This window comes from Hippocampus comes, unplaced genomic scaffold (genome assembly GCF_001891065.2).
Source record: "Hippocampus comes isolate QL1 unplaced genomic scaffold, H_comes_QL1_v1.1 scaffold85, whole genome shotgun sequence".
Classification (NCBI taxonomy): Eukaryota; Metazoa; Chordata; class Actinopteri; order Syngnathiformes; family Syngnathidae; genus Hippocampus; species Hippocampus comes.
Window position 1 is genome coordinate 586197 of NW_017805540.1, and position 15839 is coordinate 602035.

Here is a 15839-nt window from a genome sequence, read left to right on the forward strand (position 1 = left end):
GCCATACAATATTATTGCTGCATTTGAGGAAGGTGGGAAATCGGAATTATCCCACTTGGTTTGTCCCTGTCCAGCCCCAAAGCGTTCGGGCTAACGTCAAAACGAAAATGGGTGCTTCCAAAAATTTTTTTGTTGCAGTGGTTCATGACAACACATTCATCTCCAGCAAACCTTCTTGTTAATTTCGTTCACAAATAAAAGGAGATCTTGTCTTCAAAGCATTTCATTAATTTCACCAAATAAATTCATGCAGGAAGACAACGGCATATCTTCATACAGTCAGTTCAAATTATCACATTAAATAACAAAATGAATGTAATAATAAATAAAGATAGATAACTATGTGTTTATAATATAGTAATTTTTTTTTTTTTTACATTCATGGTATGTGTTCAAAAATTGTAGATGGGCCGTTAAGCGGCGAAACGTAGCGGTGGCATTCGCGTGCTGAAAAATGATTGTTTGGTGGGGAGGGGGTGGAGTGTAGCCGGCTGTGCGGGACTTTCATTGTACATTTCTGTGGTTGAGAAGAAGCAGCAGCAGCAGAATGACAGTTTCACTCGAGAAATGAACCACCACTGGTTTGTTTGTGTCAAGCCGCTGACATCAGTGATGTCCTGTATTGTAACGCATGAAGAAGACGGCTGTATTTTGGGATTCTCAGAATCGGCTTCTTTGCTTTACATTTTCTTTTTACTAGTCAGAATGTCAGTGATTTCTAAGCTTTGTATAGATTTCTTATATCCATTGGTACATTTTGAAAAAAATTGTCTTCATCCGTTTTTCTTTCGATGCTTTCTTTCAGAAGCACATTGCCTGTGTGGCTCTGAAATATATTTCATTTTAAAAGTAGTCATTCCATTTTTTTTTTGTCTCGTTTGACTTTTATTCCATTTCAAAGCAATTTTTTTTTTAAGTTGCTGGGTTTAAGCATCACTTTAGAAAGTCTTCATTGTTGTGGCTACGCGACAGTTTTAAACACTATTTTGATTTGAGCGAGGGACATCTTCCAACCACCCGACCATTTTGGTGAAGTTGCCTCTAAATTAATTTGCTCTCTTTAGGTTTGGCCATTTTGTCTCAAAGCGCGTTGCCACAGCTCGTCACGTTTTCAAAGTTTTGCTCCACCCCCGTAAATGACCCCTGAATAAAAAAACGACTGCATCATACATATAAAACAATTCGTTATAATTGACAATGCTAGGACCTGCTTCAATATAAAAGTAAAGCATAACGATGAGTTAGTATAACCCATCCGGAATGCAGAAAGTCGTTAAAAAATATAAGTTGAAGGCACTTGGTAATAAAGATGGAAAAAATGATGGGTGTCTTTCTTCAAAGTAGGTCTCTTGAGATTCACTCCTTTTCTGTTCAGATGTCAACAGGTCATTAGTGTACTGAACCATAGAAGTGATCATTGCAAATGACGTAAAAAACAGTCTTACTTGTTTGCTCTTTTGTGAAGGTGATAAAAGAGTACACGAGGCTCCCTGCAATGCTTTGGGGACACAAAAGATGACAGAATACTTAAATGACACAAATTACCAGCTCAGCCTGCTTGTCCATTTAATCAACAGACATGTTCCCATTTTCACCACGCAAAAATAATAAACAGGTCCATATCAAGAACAATATAAATGAGATTAATATTTTTGGTTGCTCTTTTCAGAAAGTGAAAAACGTCAAGGCTCAGTATACATAGACCATGTGAAGTTGCCTGAGAAATTAAACATCTGTAATTAAACAACTGCGTTAGCTTATGAACAGTGGTCTTACCTTATGTTCAAACCAATAAAATTAGTCCAGGAAAAAATGTAGTCTCCGCCCAAGACCATTCCAACGTAGGTCACCACAATATTCTGCAACAACCATAGCCACGATCAGTTGTACAATTCTAAAGATGACACATGCCGGATCAACTGGTTTACCTTAATGCAGCCCACAATGGAAGTGGTGAGTGCTGAGTTGTGCTGTGTGCACAGCATGATTGAGTACATTAAAATGAATCTGGCGAGGGACAAAATGACAATTTAGACAAGTGTTGGAAGTACAGGCCATTAATAATCTGGTGTCAAGTGTTACCCCATAACAGAAGAGAGGACAAACTGCCCGACAAATAGCTTCTCCGACCATCCGTCAAACTCCAAACTCTAAAACATACAAGGAAGGTCTCAGCTCTGTAATAACACTAGTCGGTCAACAGAAATTTTTAATCAGAAGTTAATTTAAACAAAGAAATTTTTTAAAAAATGTCTGTATTTTCATTATTTTGCTTGCGCAGTACAGATTTTACCATGTGCTTATTGAAAATGGCTCATTATATTTTATGTCAAGGACTTATAAAATGACTATTAAGATGTTTATAAACCAGAAATGAATCCCGACTAATCGTACCCATACTGTAAAATGCAAAAACAACAACCACCACACCATTTTTAAGTCTCCGGTGTAGTATGCGTACGCCACAGTGGGTATAATCATGATGAGAGCGTTGTAGTAGAGAAGTCCAAATTTGCCCAGATCCTGTCAGAACAGCAGCAGAGTTCCAATCAAGGTTAATTAAAGTTAAAAATAACTACATTGAAAAAAAAAGTAAAATCCAGTCAATGAAATAAAATAAAAACACTTCAAAAAAAAAAAGAACACCAAATGAAACGTTAATAAAGCGAACTATAATTATTGCAAAAATGTTTTTCGTCTTTGTCAATATCATCCATGAGCTTTTGGGGGACACCCAAAACGTATTGATTTCAGTATTGTTCAATGTTCATACAGAAGAAGGAAGGTCAAACAGTGGTTTGAGGATTGCAGTTTTACTGTACATGGACGACACAACCCTTTTAATTTTGCATTCAAAAAGTACTCCAAGATACTGAAGAAAAACCAAAACAAAAGTAAAACTAAAACCTAAACTAAAAGGAAGCCTTGTACCAAATACTAAAAACAAACCTGCTCTGAAAATGAACGAACACGAACTGAATTTAAAAAAACAAAAATTAAAACAAAATAAAAATGAACATCGTAAACTATCATAACTCTGTTTCCAATCCAGAAAAAAAAAAAATGAAATGATGTAAGCAGCTTTGCTCACCTTCGCATCCAGTTTCTGCTTCATGTAAGCACCGCTGGCTGCTGTCAGCACGTTGTTTAGCATTATGAAAGTGTAGCCCTCAAGGTCAAACGCTAGGTCGGCGCTAGCAAGCACACGGACCAAACACGATCAGTATCTCCCAAGTGAATAATACTCCTCACGTTTGGCAAATCCATCCATCCATTTTCCAAACCGCTTATCCTCGCGATATTTCATTCGATTTTGTCATAAATTTACTGTCCCTTCCGAATAACTCAACAGGCAGCCAATACTGTCCAAAAATCTGTAACTTAAGCTACCTTTCCTGAGGCTACTTGGTAGCTAGCTAGAGTTTTGCAGTACTTGATTTTGTTAAATGTCTGACTTGCTGCCGTAAATGTTTGAGTTAGCTCTCTCATAAATTGATTGCTTCTCTTATGTTTTAATTGATTGTACACTCCAAAAAAAATACAACAATGAACCGGTAACATTTCATACAATACTCCATCGTGAATAACTCATGCTAGCAATGTAGCTGCTTTGGTTGCGGTGTCATTCTGCCAACTCGTAAGTTGAGCAGTTGTTACCTTTAAATGCCACACCGCTCAGTGGTAGTGCGACTCCTTTGATTCCTATGTGGTCTGACTGACTATTTTACGTTGACGCAAAGTGTCATTTCTTCAGTGTTGTCCCAAGAAAAGATGCATGATAAATATATTGCCCGAAAATGTGAGAGTTGTACTCACGTTTGTGAAACATGGGACATGTACGCGTTGCGTTCGGCCAACTCACCTGGCGGCGATCAAAGCACCAAAGATCATAGTAAACACGGCGGTTTGGATTGCCGTCGAGTACGTCTTCCTGATGAGAAAAAGCAAAGTGGATGTTGTGTGCTGAACTGTTGGTGCACTGACATAATGAAGATTGGCAACGGAATGACACTTGCCTGAGTAAGATGCCTTCACACAGCATGGTGAAGAGAATGCTGAACCTTCGCAGAACTGTAAACATCGGCAAACTAATGCAGGAAGAAGAAGAGTGTTAGCAAAACCGCCAAGTGTCATACATATTCCAGGTAAAATAATATTCCTAAGAAATGTTCTTAACATTATCTAAGTCTAAATTTTTGTAACATTTGTTCGACATGGGCAACCCAAAACAATTCTTGCTGCCTTATTTTGAGCAACTTGTATAAATTATTTTAATTCTTTCCTTAATCCAAATATGAATGTACTAACAACAAGCTCTCGAGTACATTTGAACATAAAATTGCATTAAACACAATGGCAAAAAAAGTGACCTTTTTGATGCAAATGATAGTTCGCCGATGTGTCAAACTTCCTTGATGTCCGATTGTTTATTTATTTATTTATTTTACCTTTAATTTCCGGGAGCTGGTATCGAGATACTCCACGATACCCGATACCTAAAAAAAAAAAGGCTGGTATCGGCCCGATACCGATACATAGTATCGGTGCTCGCCCATCCCTACTATTTAGTTTCCTGATGACTTTTTACTCTATATATCTGAATACAAAACTTGTACTTGTTACTTTGTCAAATTAGACAGACTACTTTTTTCAACCCTGACCCTGTTTCAACAGAACAAAACTGTACAGCTTGGTGGAAACAGAGTCTAATTCTTAGAAACAAACTTAAGTCGCTGAGTCCCAAACAGTCCGGATATCTGATTCCCAGCATGGAGTAGAGGCAGTGGAAAGATCTGCAGGGACAAAAACAGGTTGCATTCGTTTAGTCTTTCCTTGGCTACAACCCATTTCCCCCCCTGCCGCAATTCAGTATTTACACCTCACCTTACGTGGGATACCTGAGTCCATATCTGGAAAGGAAATGACGCCCAACATTTTGCCAACCCTTAGAACCACCACTGTAGCCAGCATCTGCCAAAAAAAAAACAAAAAAAAACGAGGGTGGCAAAATAATAAACAAGGCTGGTCACATGACCATAAGATTACTGATGCACGGGAAGTACTCACTTGTCCAATTCCAACACATGTTGATGAGGGAAATCTGGAATAAATTAATATCAACCCTTTCAGGGACAGCGGTTACGACAGTGGACAGTTTATCATGTTATCAGGTTACATGTGTAGGAGCACGTAATGAGATTTTTTTATGATTTAATGACAATAATAACTCTTACTTACAATGACCATTGTTATTTTGGTTGAACTGATTGATTGAATATGGTTGATTGACAGGTTTAGCGCTTTGATTTGGGAGTGGCTATGGGCAGCCTGGGAAAATGGGGAAAAGGTGGATAAGGGGGTGTGGCACAGGTAGAGCAGTTTTCAAACTGTTCAGTTCTGTCTAACTAGCCATCTCAGGTCTATTTTCTGTGTGTTTTTTGCCATTTATTGTTTCCTTTGCCCACTCATTTTGTTGTACTATCAAGAGACAAATTAAATCATCGATTCATTGTTTACATCCTGCATCGGATTCCTCATTTTTTTCTGTTGAGAAAAGCTATCATCGCCCGACCTCACAGAAACATCAATCAAAGGATTGCCATTACAATATACCGTATATACAATATAATGAAAATATCTCAAAAACATGATGTGCTCGGAAAAAAAGTAAAAACATACTTTCAATCGGTGTCAAAAATATGTTTTGAGATACAAAGTCATTCCTGATTAAAATTAGCTGTTGACCATTTTTCTGTTAAGTCAAAATAAAACATTTGCTTTTACTTTTGAAATCGACTTTCTTGCTCTCTTTCTCTCTGTATGTCTCTCTCTCCAGTATATATAATGTACGTCGAGAGATAAATTAATACATTGTGTACATACAGGAATTATAAATGTATCATAATAATAAAATGTAAAGATACATTTAACAATGCAGGTTATTGTGTTGTTGGTTAACTCTAATTCATTTAATGACAAACAATACAATTAGAAAATTTGAACGAATTATTAAATGAACTTTTACCTGGAGGTTTGCATCATTTTATTTTTCCTAGTTTACCTTGCACATCTGCCCCAAACTTTAAAAGGTCCAGGAGGTCTCTGCCAGGCACTATGCCCTTATAACTTAGGCACTCAAATGTTCTTCCTCTCTCAAACAAACTTTTTGTTTGGAAGCAAATGAAGTGCACACCGAGGCAATTATTTACTCTTGTACTTTGTACTTTACCTGTAGCTGCTCAGGACACTTTTGTTTACAACGACAATGAGAAAGGAACTGACTCCATAAAAACCTGCAGCCAGCAGTTTGGGAAGTACCGCTGTGCCGTCACCCAAACTGTCATGGTCGGCTCGTCGGGATGCTCCTTCAGCTTCAAGTGACAACCTTCGTCGACGTTTCTGCAGCTCTGTCATTGTTTCACTCGCGTCGCGTTACCGCTCGAGGGCTGCCGCAGTTGAAGTTGAAGTGGAAAGCTGCGCTAACTAGTGGACATGCGCAGTAGACAGTCGCACCGAGGTTGTCTGTGACGAAAGCGGAAATGATGAGGTGATTATATCTTGACGAAATGTCTCTTCTTTCAGACCACAGAGAAACTTTTTAAAATCCCTTGCTTACCAACGTACAGCATACAAAATGGCAACAATCTGTTTTTTACAAATATTAACACATCTGCCAGTAGCCATACAATATTATTGCTGCATTTGAGGAAGGTGGGAAATCGGAATTATCCCACTTGGTTTGTCCCTGTCCAGCCCCAAAGCGTTCGGGCTAACGTCAAAACGAAAATGGGTGCTTCCAAAAATTTTTTTGTTGCAGTGGTTCATGACAACACATTCATCTCCAGCAAACCTTCTTGTTAATTTCGTTCACAAATAAAAGGAGATCTTGTCTTCAAAGCATTTCATTAATTTCACCAAATAAATTCATGCAGGAAGACAACGGCATATCTTCATACAGTCAGTTCAAATTATCACATTAAATAACAAAATGAATGTAATAATAAATAAAGATAGATAACTATGTGTTTATAATATAGTAATTTTTTTTTTTTTTACATTCATGGTATGTGTTCAAAAATTGTAGATGGGCCGTTAAGCGGCGAAACGTAGCGGTGGCATTCGCGTGCTGAAAAATGATTGTTTGGTGGGGAGGGGGTGGAGTGTAGCCGGCTGTGCGGGAAAATTAACATATTTTCCCGAAATTTGCGATGGCCAAGCCGCCCACACTTAACATTTTGAGTTAAAACTTTGCGGTTGTGTTTTCTGATTTTGGACTAAATAGGGTCTTACAATGTTATGATGTACGACACAGTATGCATTTTTAAAGCATAAAATGAAATAATTGTTCAGGATTTATTATAAAAACTACTTTAGTCCATTCTCACGTTTATATTGTACCAGTTTGTGTTGTGTGCTTAGGCACACAAAGTACACGAGTATGAGAATATTTGTTTGATGGCCAAAGAACAATTAAATAAAAACATATTGACTCAGGAGTTCATAATTCATGCACTATTTTTTCTTTTTTAAAATATTCAATAAATTAAATAAATTAAATGTAATTAAAAAAATAAAATAAATTAAAAAATTCAATAAAAAACAATTAAAACATTCGTAAATCTTTTATGTTCTATTAACTATGCAGTTAGTGTGTGCCTCCTTATTTTGGAAACACAACAGAGATGGAAGTTTTTTTTAAAAAGTCCATATTTTGAGAAACGTTGCCATGTTGCTGGGCTATTCCGGGGTAGAGATTGCCCGGCTCATTCTTCTGGGGTTAAAATTTAGAATTTGAATTTCCAAGTACAGTATATGAATGTGTTGGAATCTGGCGTGCTGTGTAAGGAAAAGGCTTCAACATAAGGCCCACCCTTAACTTGCAACTTGGAAGTAGTCTGACAAAAAAATAGGACAACAGTTCACTAGGCATCTTAATACATTACAATCTAATCACTTCCAAGAGAGATTAATCCCGAAGCACGCAGTGGAGAAGATTCTGATGTTTGACATGGCGCAAGTTAACCACTTTCCTTTGATTTGTGGCAGTGCTGAACTTTCAGTGTCAGTACATTTGGAGCTTCTCACAAAAGAGCAGCACAGATTTGGAACAATCCAAGACTAACTACCGGTAAATGGACATGGGAGACTTGAAATCCACTGCCTTTTCCCTCCAAAGTTGAGAGTCTCGCGGCATCATTTTTTTGTTTCCATAATAACCAGAGGCCTTGTAGGTGGAAGCAAGGGACGCAATATGAAAAACCTGGTGGAATGAAAGTTTAATCCGAAGTGTGCCAGTCGTCCGAATCTTTCTGGGAAGTCATCAGCAACACACGCATTGGTTGCATGCTTTTGTCACACACTTAAAGATGTTGCGTCTTCATTTTAGCTCATAATAAAGGAGGGATGCTACAAAATGCAAAAGCAGTGTAATGATGAAGCCACAATTTCTGTTGTACTGTATTCCATTCAAAGAGCAACTACTGTATGTTGCCCTCACATTCGCTGTCACTCATTTGTTCTTATAATGAAGAGTTCACTTCATTCACTTTCACTTGAGAGTACATTTTACACCTCTAAAGCAATTTATTAGAACAGGGATGTTTGCACACCGTTGTACTGTCATGTGGCTCAAACAGTCGTACAAGGGGGAAAAAAAAAATACATTCTGTAGATCATGATTGTTCCACAACAGCAGACATTATGCACGAGTGCTGCGGCACTCATAAAATAACAAAAGTAAAACACACAGCAAAATATTGTCTACAGAATTGGGTGGGAGCCTTCAGATCAAGACCGAGCACTTTTTGAGATGCGTTGGACCGCCGCAATCACCTCCCGAGAAACATTTTCCACTCTCATGGGCGAGAACCTGCTAATGGTTTTGACCACGTGAAGCATACCAATACTTTCTAAGTAACTAGCAGTTGCACATTCCATCGCACGCTCGCACATACGCACTCACTCTTAACATGAGAAATAAAAATAAAAGCATTTGTTTAGTGGTCCTCAATTTACAAGTAGTACAGTCCGTATGAGCTAAGAGGACCAGCCTAAAGATACACACATCCTGCAAACAGGCGGCACATCCGGATCAGGGGATACAATGCGTTACTAACCACTGGTCCACCCCAAAATAACCCCCCCCCCCCAAAAAAAAAGAGGCATTTACTTTCACTGCACATCAAGCAGAACAATCCCAAGCTTTTTTTTTTTTTTTTGTTGTCCGTATCACTGTTGCCTGGTCACCTATCCTCACTTTGTGCCTCTCAAAGGGACTTGTATCGTCAGGATAATTACACTTTTGAAAAGTCACACTTGAGCTATCTAATAGACGTTTCATATGTAGTGTAGTGCTACCACATCACCGAAGAGGGAAAAGAAAAACACTCCAGCTCAAAGTTTTCTAGGACCCCGTAATACTGAGCCGAAAGACAGCGACTCACACTTAGAACCGCCCAAATTGCAGAAAATGCATCATTTCAAGCACAAACAAACTTGATGAATTATGCATAATCTCTGGGCAAAAAGCAATGAAAACATCCCTGCTTTCATGTTTCAAAATACAAAATGTCAGTGTAACAAGAGGTCCTTTTTCCACTTTTGTTTTGTCTTGTTCGTAGTTAAAATTTAAGTCCTCTGGTGGTGCGAGTAGGGGATAACTGTCTTTTTTGCTGACGACTTTTTTTTGTCTTTTTTCCAGGATTTCTTAAGATATTTGAGAATGTGGTTAGCATGCAAGCCTCGTCAATGAGTGCGGGAGGGAGGGGGGGCGGTGACGGAAGGGCTGGTGGTGGCGAAGTAGCCTTCAGGCTAGGGCGGGGAAAGCCTCGGGGTCGTCCACGTTGGGGACCGACACGCCACTCGCCTGGTGGGAAAACAAGAGATGATGACCTTGGGATTAACCATTGCACACAAAAATGAACAAATTCAAAGATTGAGAAGCTACTGACATCCAAAGTTCCATTTCCCAATTCTCAATACAGGCATATCTAACTTTCAATCTAATCAAAGCCATCTTGCAACTAACATAAGGCTCAAAATGACAAACCAGTGATCCCCTTTCCGCGAAAACAGTCAGTTGATGATTAGAAAAAATAAATAAAAATAAAACCTTTTTTCGGAGGACCCCTTAGCTGCCCCAGAAGGCGCTTGACAGAAATTCCATGAGCACGCGCTGACACAAGCTGCGTGTGCTCACTGGGCCGCTCTCTGGGAGCTCCACAGCAGCTTTTTTCCACATCAGTGCTTTCAAGCTTAGGCCTTTATTATCAACGCGCCACAGAGAGCACATTTTCACTTTTTTTGTCGCTGCCAGCCACCTTACCTTTTCAGCGCGCCCTCCGCCACGTGCCGGCCTGCTGCCTCCTCCGCCGCGGCCTCCCCTGCCCCCACGAGGGCCCCCGCGCCCACGGCCGGGGCGGCCCAGGTCTCCGAAGTTGATCTCTAGCTGAGATGTGATGTCGTTGGCCGGTTTGCGGAAGTGGTGATCGGCAGATTCATCGCCAGTGCCCTGTGGTTCACATGCATTTTAGTTTTTAAAAATTTCTTTTCAATTGACATTTCATCACCGGAACATGGCCACAGTATCTATGGTTAATATCAAACCCAATGTGAGGTTGCAGGCACCTTTTGGTACAGAGACTGCGCATCTGCTTCCGTTTCTGGAGTATCAATCAAAGCTCCGACAGGCCTCTGAAGATTCAAAGACAGGAAACGTCAAATTGGAGTTTTCTCTCACATTTTGGAAAAAAAAAAAAAAGCAATGATTGGGATAAATAGCTCAAAAGGTCGACACTGTTCCTGCTCAGTTCAGGTGCAACTGCTTTTGGAGAACTGCATTCATTAAACTTTGAATGTCAGGTCTTAATTTCTCCTTTTTATCAGTTTGGGAATGAGTACACTGAAATCATCACAAATTAAGTGAGCAAACAAATGGTTTCAGTTTCGAGGTCAAATCACAACATTTGAAATCACGAAATGTCATTGGACATGTCAAATACATTTGGAAAAAATGTCACACTTTAAATGTGAAATTCACTTGCCTAGTGGATCTGGAAGTACGTAGCAGTCATCTAACGGGCCACTTTGAAAGGAGCACTTTTTGCATTTTTGTCTTTCGCAATTAGCTAACCGTAGATCGCGGGCCCGTACTCACATCTTCACTCTTAGACTTGTGCAGCACGTATCCTTTCTTCCACTGGCTGTCGGCGCCCTCGTTGGCCTTCCGGATGTTGAACTCCACTTTGGTGCGCTCCTTGTCCTGCATGGCCTTCCACTCGTCCAGGGTCATCTCTCGGGGTCCTTCCGGTTTAACTTCCTCCACCTCGTTCTCCCTGCGGACCCAGCGCATTATGTCATAAGTGTCATTGATGAATGTCGGGATAAACGTGCAAATCGATGCCTGGCAGGTGCGGACACAGCCAAAGTGTCAAATCTGGTCAAGCTGATTTGGGAGCGCTCCCATCAATACCAGGCTCTCAGCTGACTTTGCTGACAGGAAGGGAACACTCACTTGTTCTCAGAGCCAGCGGGTGCCTGTTCCTCTCCCTCCGGAGTCTTCTCAGTAGCAGGAGCGGGAGTTGGTTGGGCCTCACTGAAAGACAAACCTTTTTGTGTTGGCCACCTCCCCTGCCCCCACGAGGGCCCCCGCGCCCACGGCCGGGGCGGCCCAGGTCTCCGAAGTTGATCTCTAGCTGAGATGTGATGTCGTTGGCCGGTTTGCGGAAGTGGTGATCGGCAGATTCATCGCCAGTGCCCTGTGGTTCACATGCATTTTAGTTTTTAAAAATTTCTTTTCAATTGACATTTCATCACCGGAACATGGCCACAGTATCTATGGTTAATATCAAACCCAATGTGAGGTTGCAGGCACCTTTTGGTACAGAGACTGCGCATCTGCTTCCGTTTCTGGAGTATCAATCAAAGCTCCGACAGGCCTCTGAAGATTCAAAGACAGGAAACGTCAAATTGGAGTTTTCTCTCACATTTTGGAAAAAAAAAAAAAAGCAATGATTGGGATAAATAGCTCAAAAGGTCGACACTGTTCCTGCTCAGTTCAGGTGCAACTGCTTTTGGAGAACTGCATTCATTAAACTTTGAATGTCAGGTCTTAATTTCTCCTTTTTATCAGTTTGGGAATGAGTACACTGAAATCATCACAAATTAAGTGAGCAAACAAATGGTTTCAGTTTCGAGGTCAAATCACAACATTTGAAATCACGAAATGTCATTGGACATGTCAAATACATTTGGAAAAAATGTCACACTTTAAATGTGAAATTCACTTGCCTAGTGGATCTGGAAGTACGTAGCAGTCATCTAACGGGCCACTTTGAAAGGAGCACTTTTTGCATTTTTGTCTTTCGCAATTAGCTAACCGTAGATCGCGGGCCCGTACTCACATCTTCACTCTTAGACTTGTGCAGCACGTATCCTTTCTTCCACTGGCTGTCGGCGCCCTCGTTGGCCTTCCGGATGTTGAACTCCACTTTGGTGCGCTCCTTGTCCTGCATGGCCTTCCACTCGTCCAGGGTCATCTCTCGGGGTCCTTCCGGTTTAACTTCCTCCACCTCGTTCTCCCTGCGGACCCAGCGCATTATGTCATAAGTGTCATTGATGAATGTCGGGATAAACGTGCAAATCGATGCCTGGCAGGTGCGGACACAGCCAAAGTGTCAAATCTGGTCAAGCTGATTTGGGAGCGCTCCCATCAATACCAGGCTCTCAGCTGACTTTGCTGACAGGAAGGGAACACTCACTTGTTCTCAGAGCCAGCGGGTGCCTGTTCCTCTCCCTCCGGAGTCTTCTCAGTAGCAGGAGCGGGAGTTGGTTGGGCCTCACTGAAAGACAAACCTTTTTGTGTTGGCCAACCTCGACTGAAGCAAGGCACAATATGATAAATAACTCAATAATTCCACCCCCCTGATCAAATGTCATAAAAGTATAACTTAGACGGGTAAGTAAAGGTATCGAGTACTCATGAAGGAAGCCGATACAAGCCAGCCAAACCAGTCACTGGCGCCCTCTTGTGGCCGTTCTGCTATGAGCAAGTAAATGACATGCATGGCTAACAGAAAAATTTTGCATTATTAATTAAGCCGTTTGGGAAAATCCCCAAATTCTTCACCGAAGAGAGGCCCGCATAATTTAATGAATCAACTATTCTCTATAAACTATTCTGCCAGCTGGGTACGGTACCACTGCGATTGGGACACCAGGAAGACCAAAAGGAGCTGCAAAGTATGGACATTTGTGTTTGACAACAACACGAGGAAGACTTTCGTCAAGGTTGAGCAATGAACAAAAAGTTTGTTTGTGCAATCGGCCGCATGCGCTCCGACGAGGAAACAGATGGCAATGAATGGCCTTGATTGTGACACGGACGCAGAAGACAGAGATCTTCTTATCTTGCCAACAACAAACTCAAGTCCTGGTGCAACCAGGGACAAGAAGAAGAAATCCATGAAGTGATCTGATGCGTTTCCCCGGGGTCTTCGGCCTCAGGGAAATGTTTTAATATTAATGGGGTGGCACATTAGTAAAGAATTGGTTTGACAACTTTTAAACGCTTAAGGACCAAAGCATGGACATTAATTTAGTTACTGCCCCGGTGTCCTTGAATGCACCACCAACACACTTGGAGCTCAATAGTGTGTATTTGTAAAAGAGTGATTTTTTTTTTTCTTTTCACCTGGCTTCCTCTTTCACATTTCCCCAGTTGTGTGAGCCGGCGCCGCTACGTTTCTCCTCGCTTTTCGGATTCCTGAGGCAAGAGCATGACACAAGTCAAATAACAACGCGAGCAGTGTACATTCATCCCGTAAAGTATTTCGTGCCATGTCATGTGGAAATGTGCATTGGTATGACCCCCTCACCCCCCAAAAAAAGTCTTTTGAACTATGGATCCTTGAATTTTTGAAAACTCAACTTAAGTATGACTTGACAGGATGAGGAGAAAATTAATTCGCAAGATAGTCAAATAGAACATACTATAATAGTAATTGAAGCAACATGATGCATTCAAGGTACTTTTGCACCATTGACAACTTGTAAACGCACCACGCCGTTCTGCACATTAAACGTTTTTCTAATTGTAGATGGGCCGTTAAGCGGCGAAACGTAGCGGTGGCATTCGCGTGCTGAAAAATGATTGTTTGGTGGGGAGGGGGTGGAGTGTAGCCGGCTGTGCGGGAAAATTAACATATTTTCCCGAAATTTGCGATGGCCAAGCCGCCCACACTTAACATTTTGAGTTAAAACTTTGCGGTTGTGTTTTCTGATTTTGGACTAAATAGGGTCTTACAATGTTATGATGTACGACACAGTATGCATTTTTAAAGCATAAAATGAAATAATTGTTCAGGATTTATTATAAAAACTACTTTAGTCCATTCTCACGTTTATATTGTACCAGTTTGTGTTGTGTGCTTAGGCACACAAAGTACACGAGTATGAGAATATTTGTTTGATGGCCAAAGAACAATTAAATAAAAACATATTGACTCAGGAGTTCATAATTCATGCACTATTTTTTCTTTTTTAAAATATTCAATAAATTAAATAAATTAAATGTAATTAAAAAAATAAAATAAATTAAAAAATTCAATAAAAAACAATTAAAACATTCGTAAATCTTTTATGTCCTATTAACTATGCAGTTAGTGTGTGCCTCCTTATTTTGGAAACACAACAGAGATGGAAGTTTTTTTTAAAAAGTCCATATTTTGAGAAACGTTGCCATGTTGCTGGGCTATTCCGGGGTAGAGATTGCCCGGCTCATTCTTCTGGGGTTAAAATTTAGAATTTGAATTTCCAAGTACAGTATATGAATGTGTTGGAATCTGGCGTGCTGTGTAAGGAAAAGGCTTCAACATAAGGCCCACCCTTAACTTGCAACTTGGAAGTAGTCTGACAAAAAAATAGGACAACAGTTCACTAGGCATCTTAATACATTACAATCTAATCACTTCCAAGAGAGATTAATCCCGAAGCACGCAGTGGAGAAGATTCTGATGTTTGACATGGCGCAAGTTAACCACTTTCCTTTGATTTGTGGCAGTGCTGAACTTTCAGTGTCAGTACATTTGGAGCTTCTCACAAAAGAGCAGCACAGATTTGGAACAATCCAAGACTAACTACCGGTAAATGGACATGGGAGACTTGAAATCCACTGCCTTTTCCCTCCAAAGTTGAGAGTCTCGCGGCATCATTTTTTTGTTTCCATAATAACCAGAGGCCTTGTAGGTGGAAGCAAGGGACGCAATATGAAAAACCTGGTGGAATGAAAGTTTAATCCGAAGTGTGCCAGTCGTCCGAATCTTTCTGGGAAGTCATCAGCAACACACGCATTGGTTGCATGCTTTTGTCACACACTTAAAGATGTTGCGTCTTCATTTTAGCTCATAATAAAGGAGGGATGCTACAAAATGCAAAAGCAGTGTAATGATGAAGCCACAATTTCTGTTGTACTGTATTCCATTCAAAGAGCAACTACTGTATGTTGCCCTCACATTCGCTGTCACTCATTTGTTCTTATAATGAAGAGTTCACTTCATTCACTTTCACTTGAGAGTACATTTTACACCTCTAAAGCAATTTATTAGAACAGGGATGTTTGCACACCGTTGTACTGTCATGTGGCTCAAACAGTCGTACAAGGGGGAAAAAAAAAATACATTCTGTAGATCATGATTGTTCCACAACAGCAGACATTATGCACGAGTGCTGCGGCACTCATAAAATAACAAAAGTAAAACACACAGCAAAATATTGTCTACAGAATTGGGTGGGAGCCTTCAGATCAAGACCGAGCAATTTTTGCGATGCGTTGGACCGCCGCA

The 15839-nt window shown here is 40.5% G+C and overlaps 2 protein-coding genes across 3 annotated transcripts in view; both read right to left on the reverse strand.

The window, feature by feature from the left end:
* Positions 1-794: 794 nt before the first annotated feature.
* Positions 795-6504, reverse strand: LOC109521272 (UDP-glucuronic acid/UDP-N-acetylgalactosamine transporter-like). Of its 2 annotated transcripts, XM_019879038.1 has the most exons (13): positions 6230-6503; positions 5068-5101; positions 4885-4971; positions 4726-4793; positions 4017-4088; positions 3863-3931; positions 3092-3194; positions 2431-2523; positions 2083-2150; positions 1929-2007; positions 1777-1859; positions 1446-1498; positions 795-1367 (listed from the first exon to the last, which is right to left on the reverse strand). In XM_019879038.1, exons 1-13 carry the CDS (start codon positions 6412-6414, stop codon positions 1357-1359), a joined length of 1005 nt encoding a protein of 334 aa, XP_019734597.1. In that variant the 5' UTR covers positions 6415-6503; the 3' UTR covers positions 795-1356. The 2 variants fall into 2 exon arrangements, with proteins under 2 accessions (XP_019734597.1, XP_019734598.1); XM_019879039.1 differs by lacking the exons at positions 3863-3931; positions 4017-4088 and having other exon boundaries at positions 6230-6504.
* Positions 6505-8559: 2055 nt separating this feature from the next.
* Positions 8560-15839, reverse strand: part of serbp1b (SERPINE1 mRNA binding protein 1b) — a 13768-nt gene continuing 6488 nt past the window's right edge. The window contains exons 7-8 of the mRNA XM_019879114.1: positions 10325-10510; positions 8560-9865 (exon numbers count right to left, since the gene is read on the reverse strand). Of these exons, the coding sequence (XP_019734673.1) occupies positions 9806-9865; positions 10325-10510 (246 nt within the window). The 3' untranslated portion in view covers positions 8560-9805. The remainder of the gene's footprint in view (positions 9866-10324; positions 10511-15839) is intronic.

What these genes read in the sequence shown, in the direction of transcription:
- LOC109521272 (XM_019879038.1), bottom strand. Translation starts at nt 6,414, where the DNA reads ATGACAGAGCTGCAGAAACGTCGACGAAGGTTGTCACTTGAAGCTGAA. An exon ending in ACTCAGGTATCCCACGTAAG is followed by an intron (nt 4,794 to 4,884) that starts GTGAGGTGTAAA and finishes TTGTCCCTGCAG; the next exon opens with ATCTTTCCACTGCCTCTACT. An exon ending in CCATTGTGGGCTGCATTAAG is followed by an intron (nt 1,860 to 1,928) that starts GTAAACCAGTTG and finishes TGGTTGTTGCAG; the next exon opens with AATATTGTGGTGACCTACGT.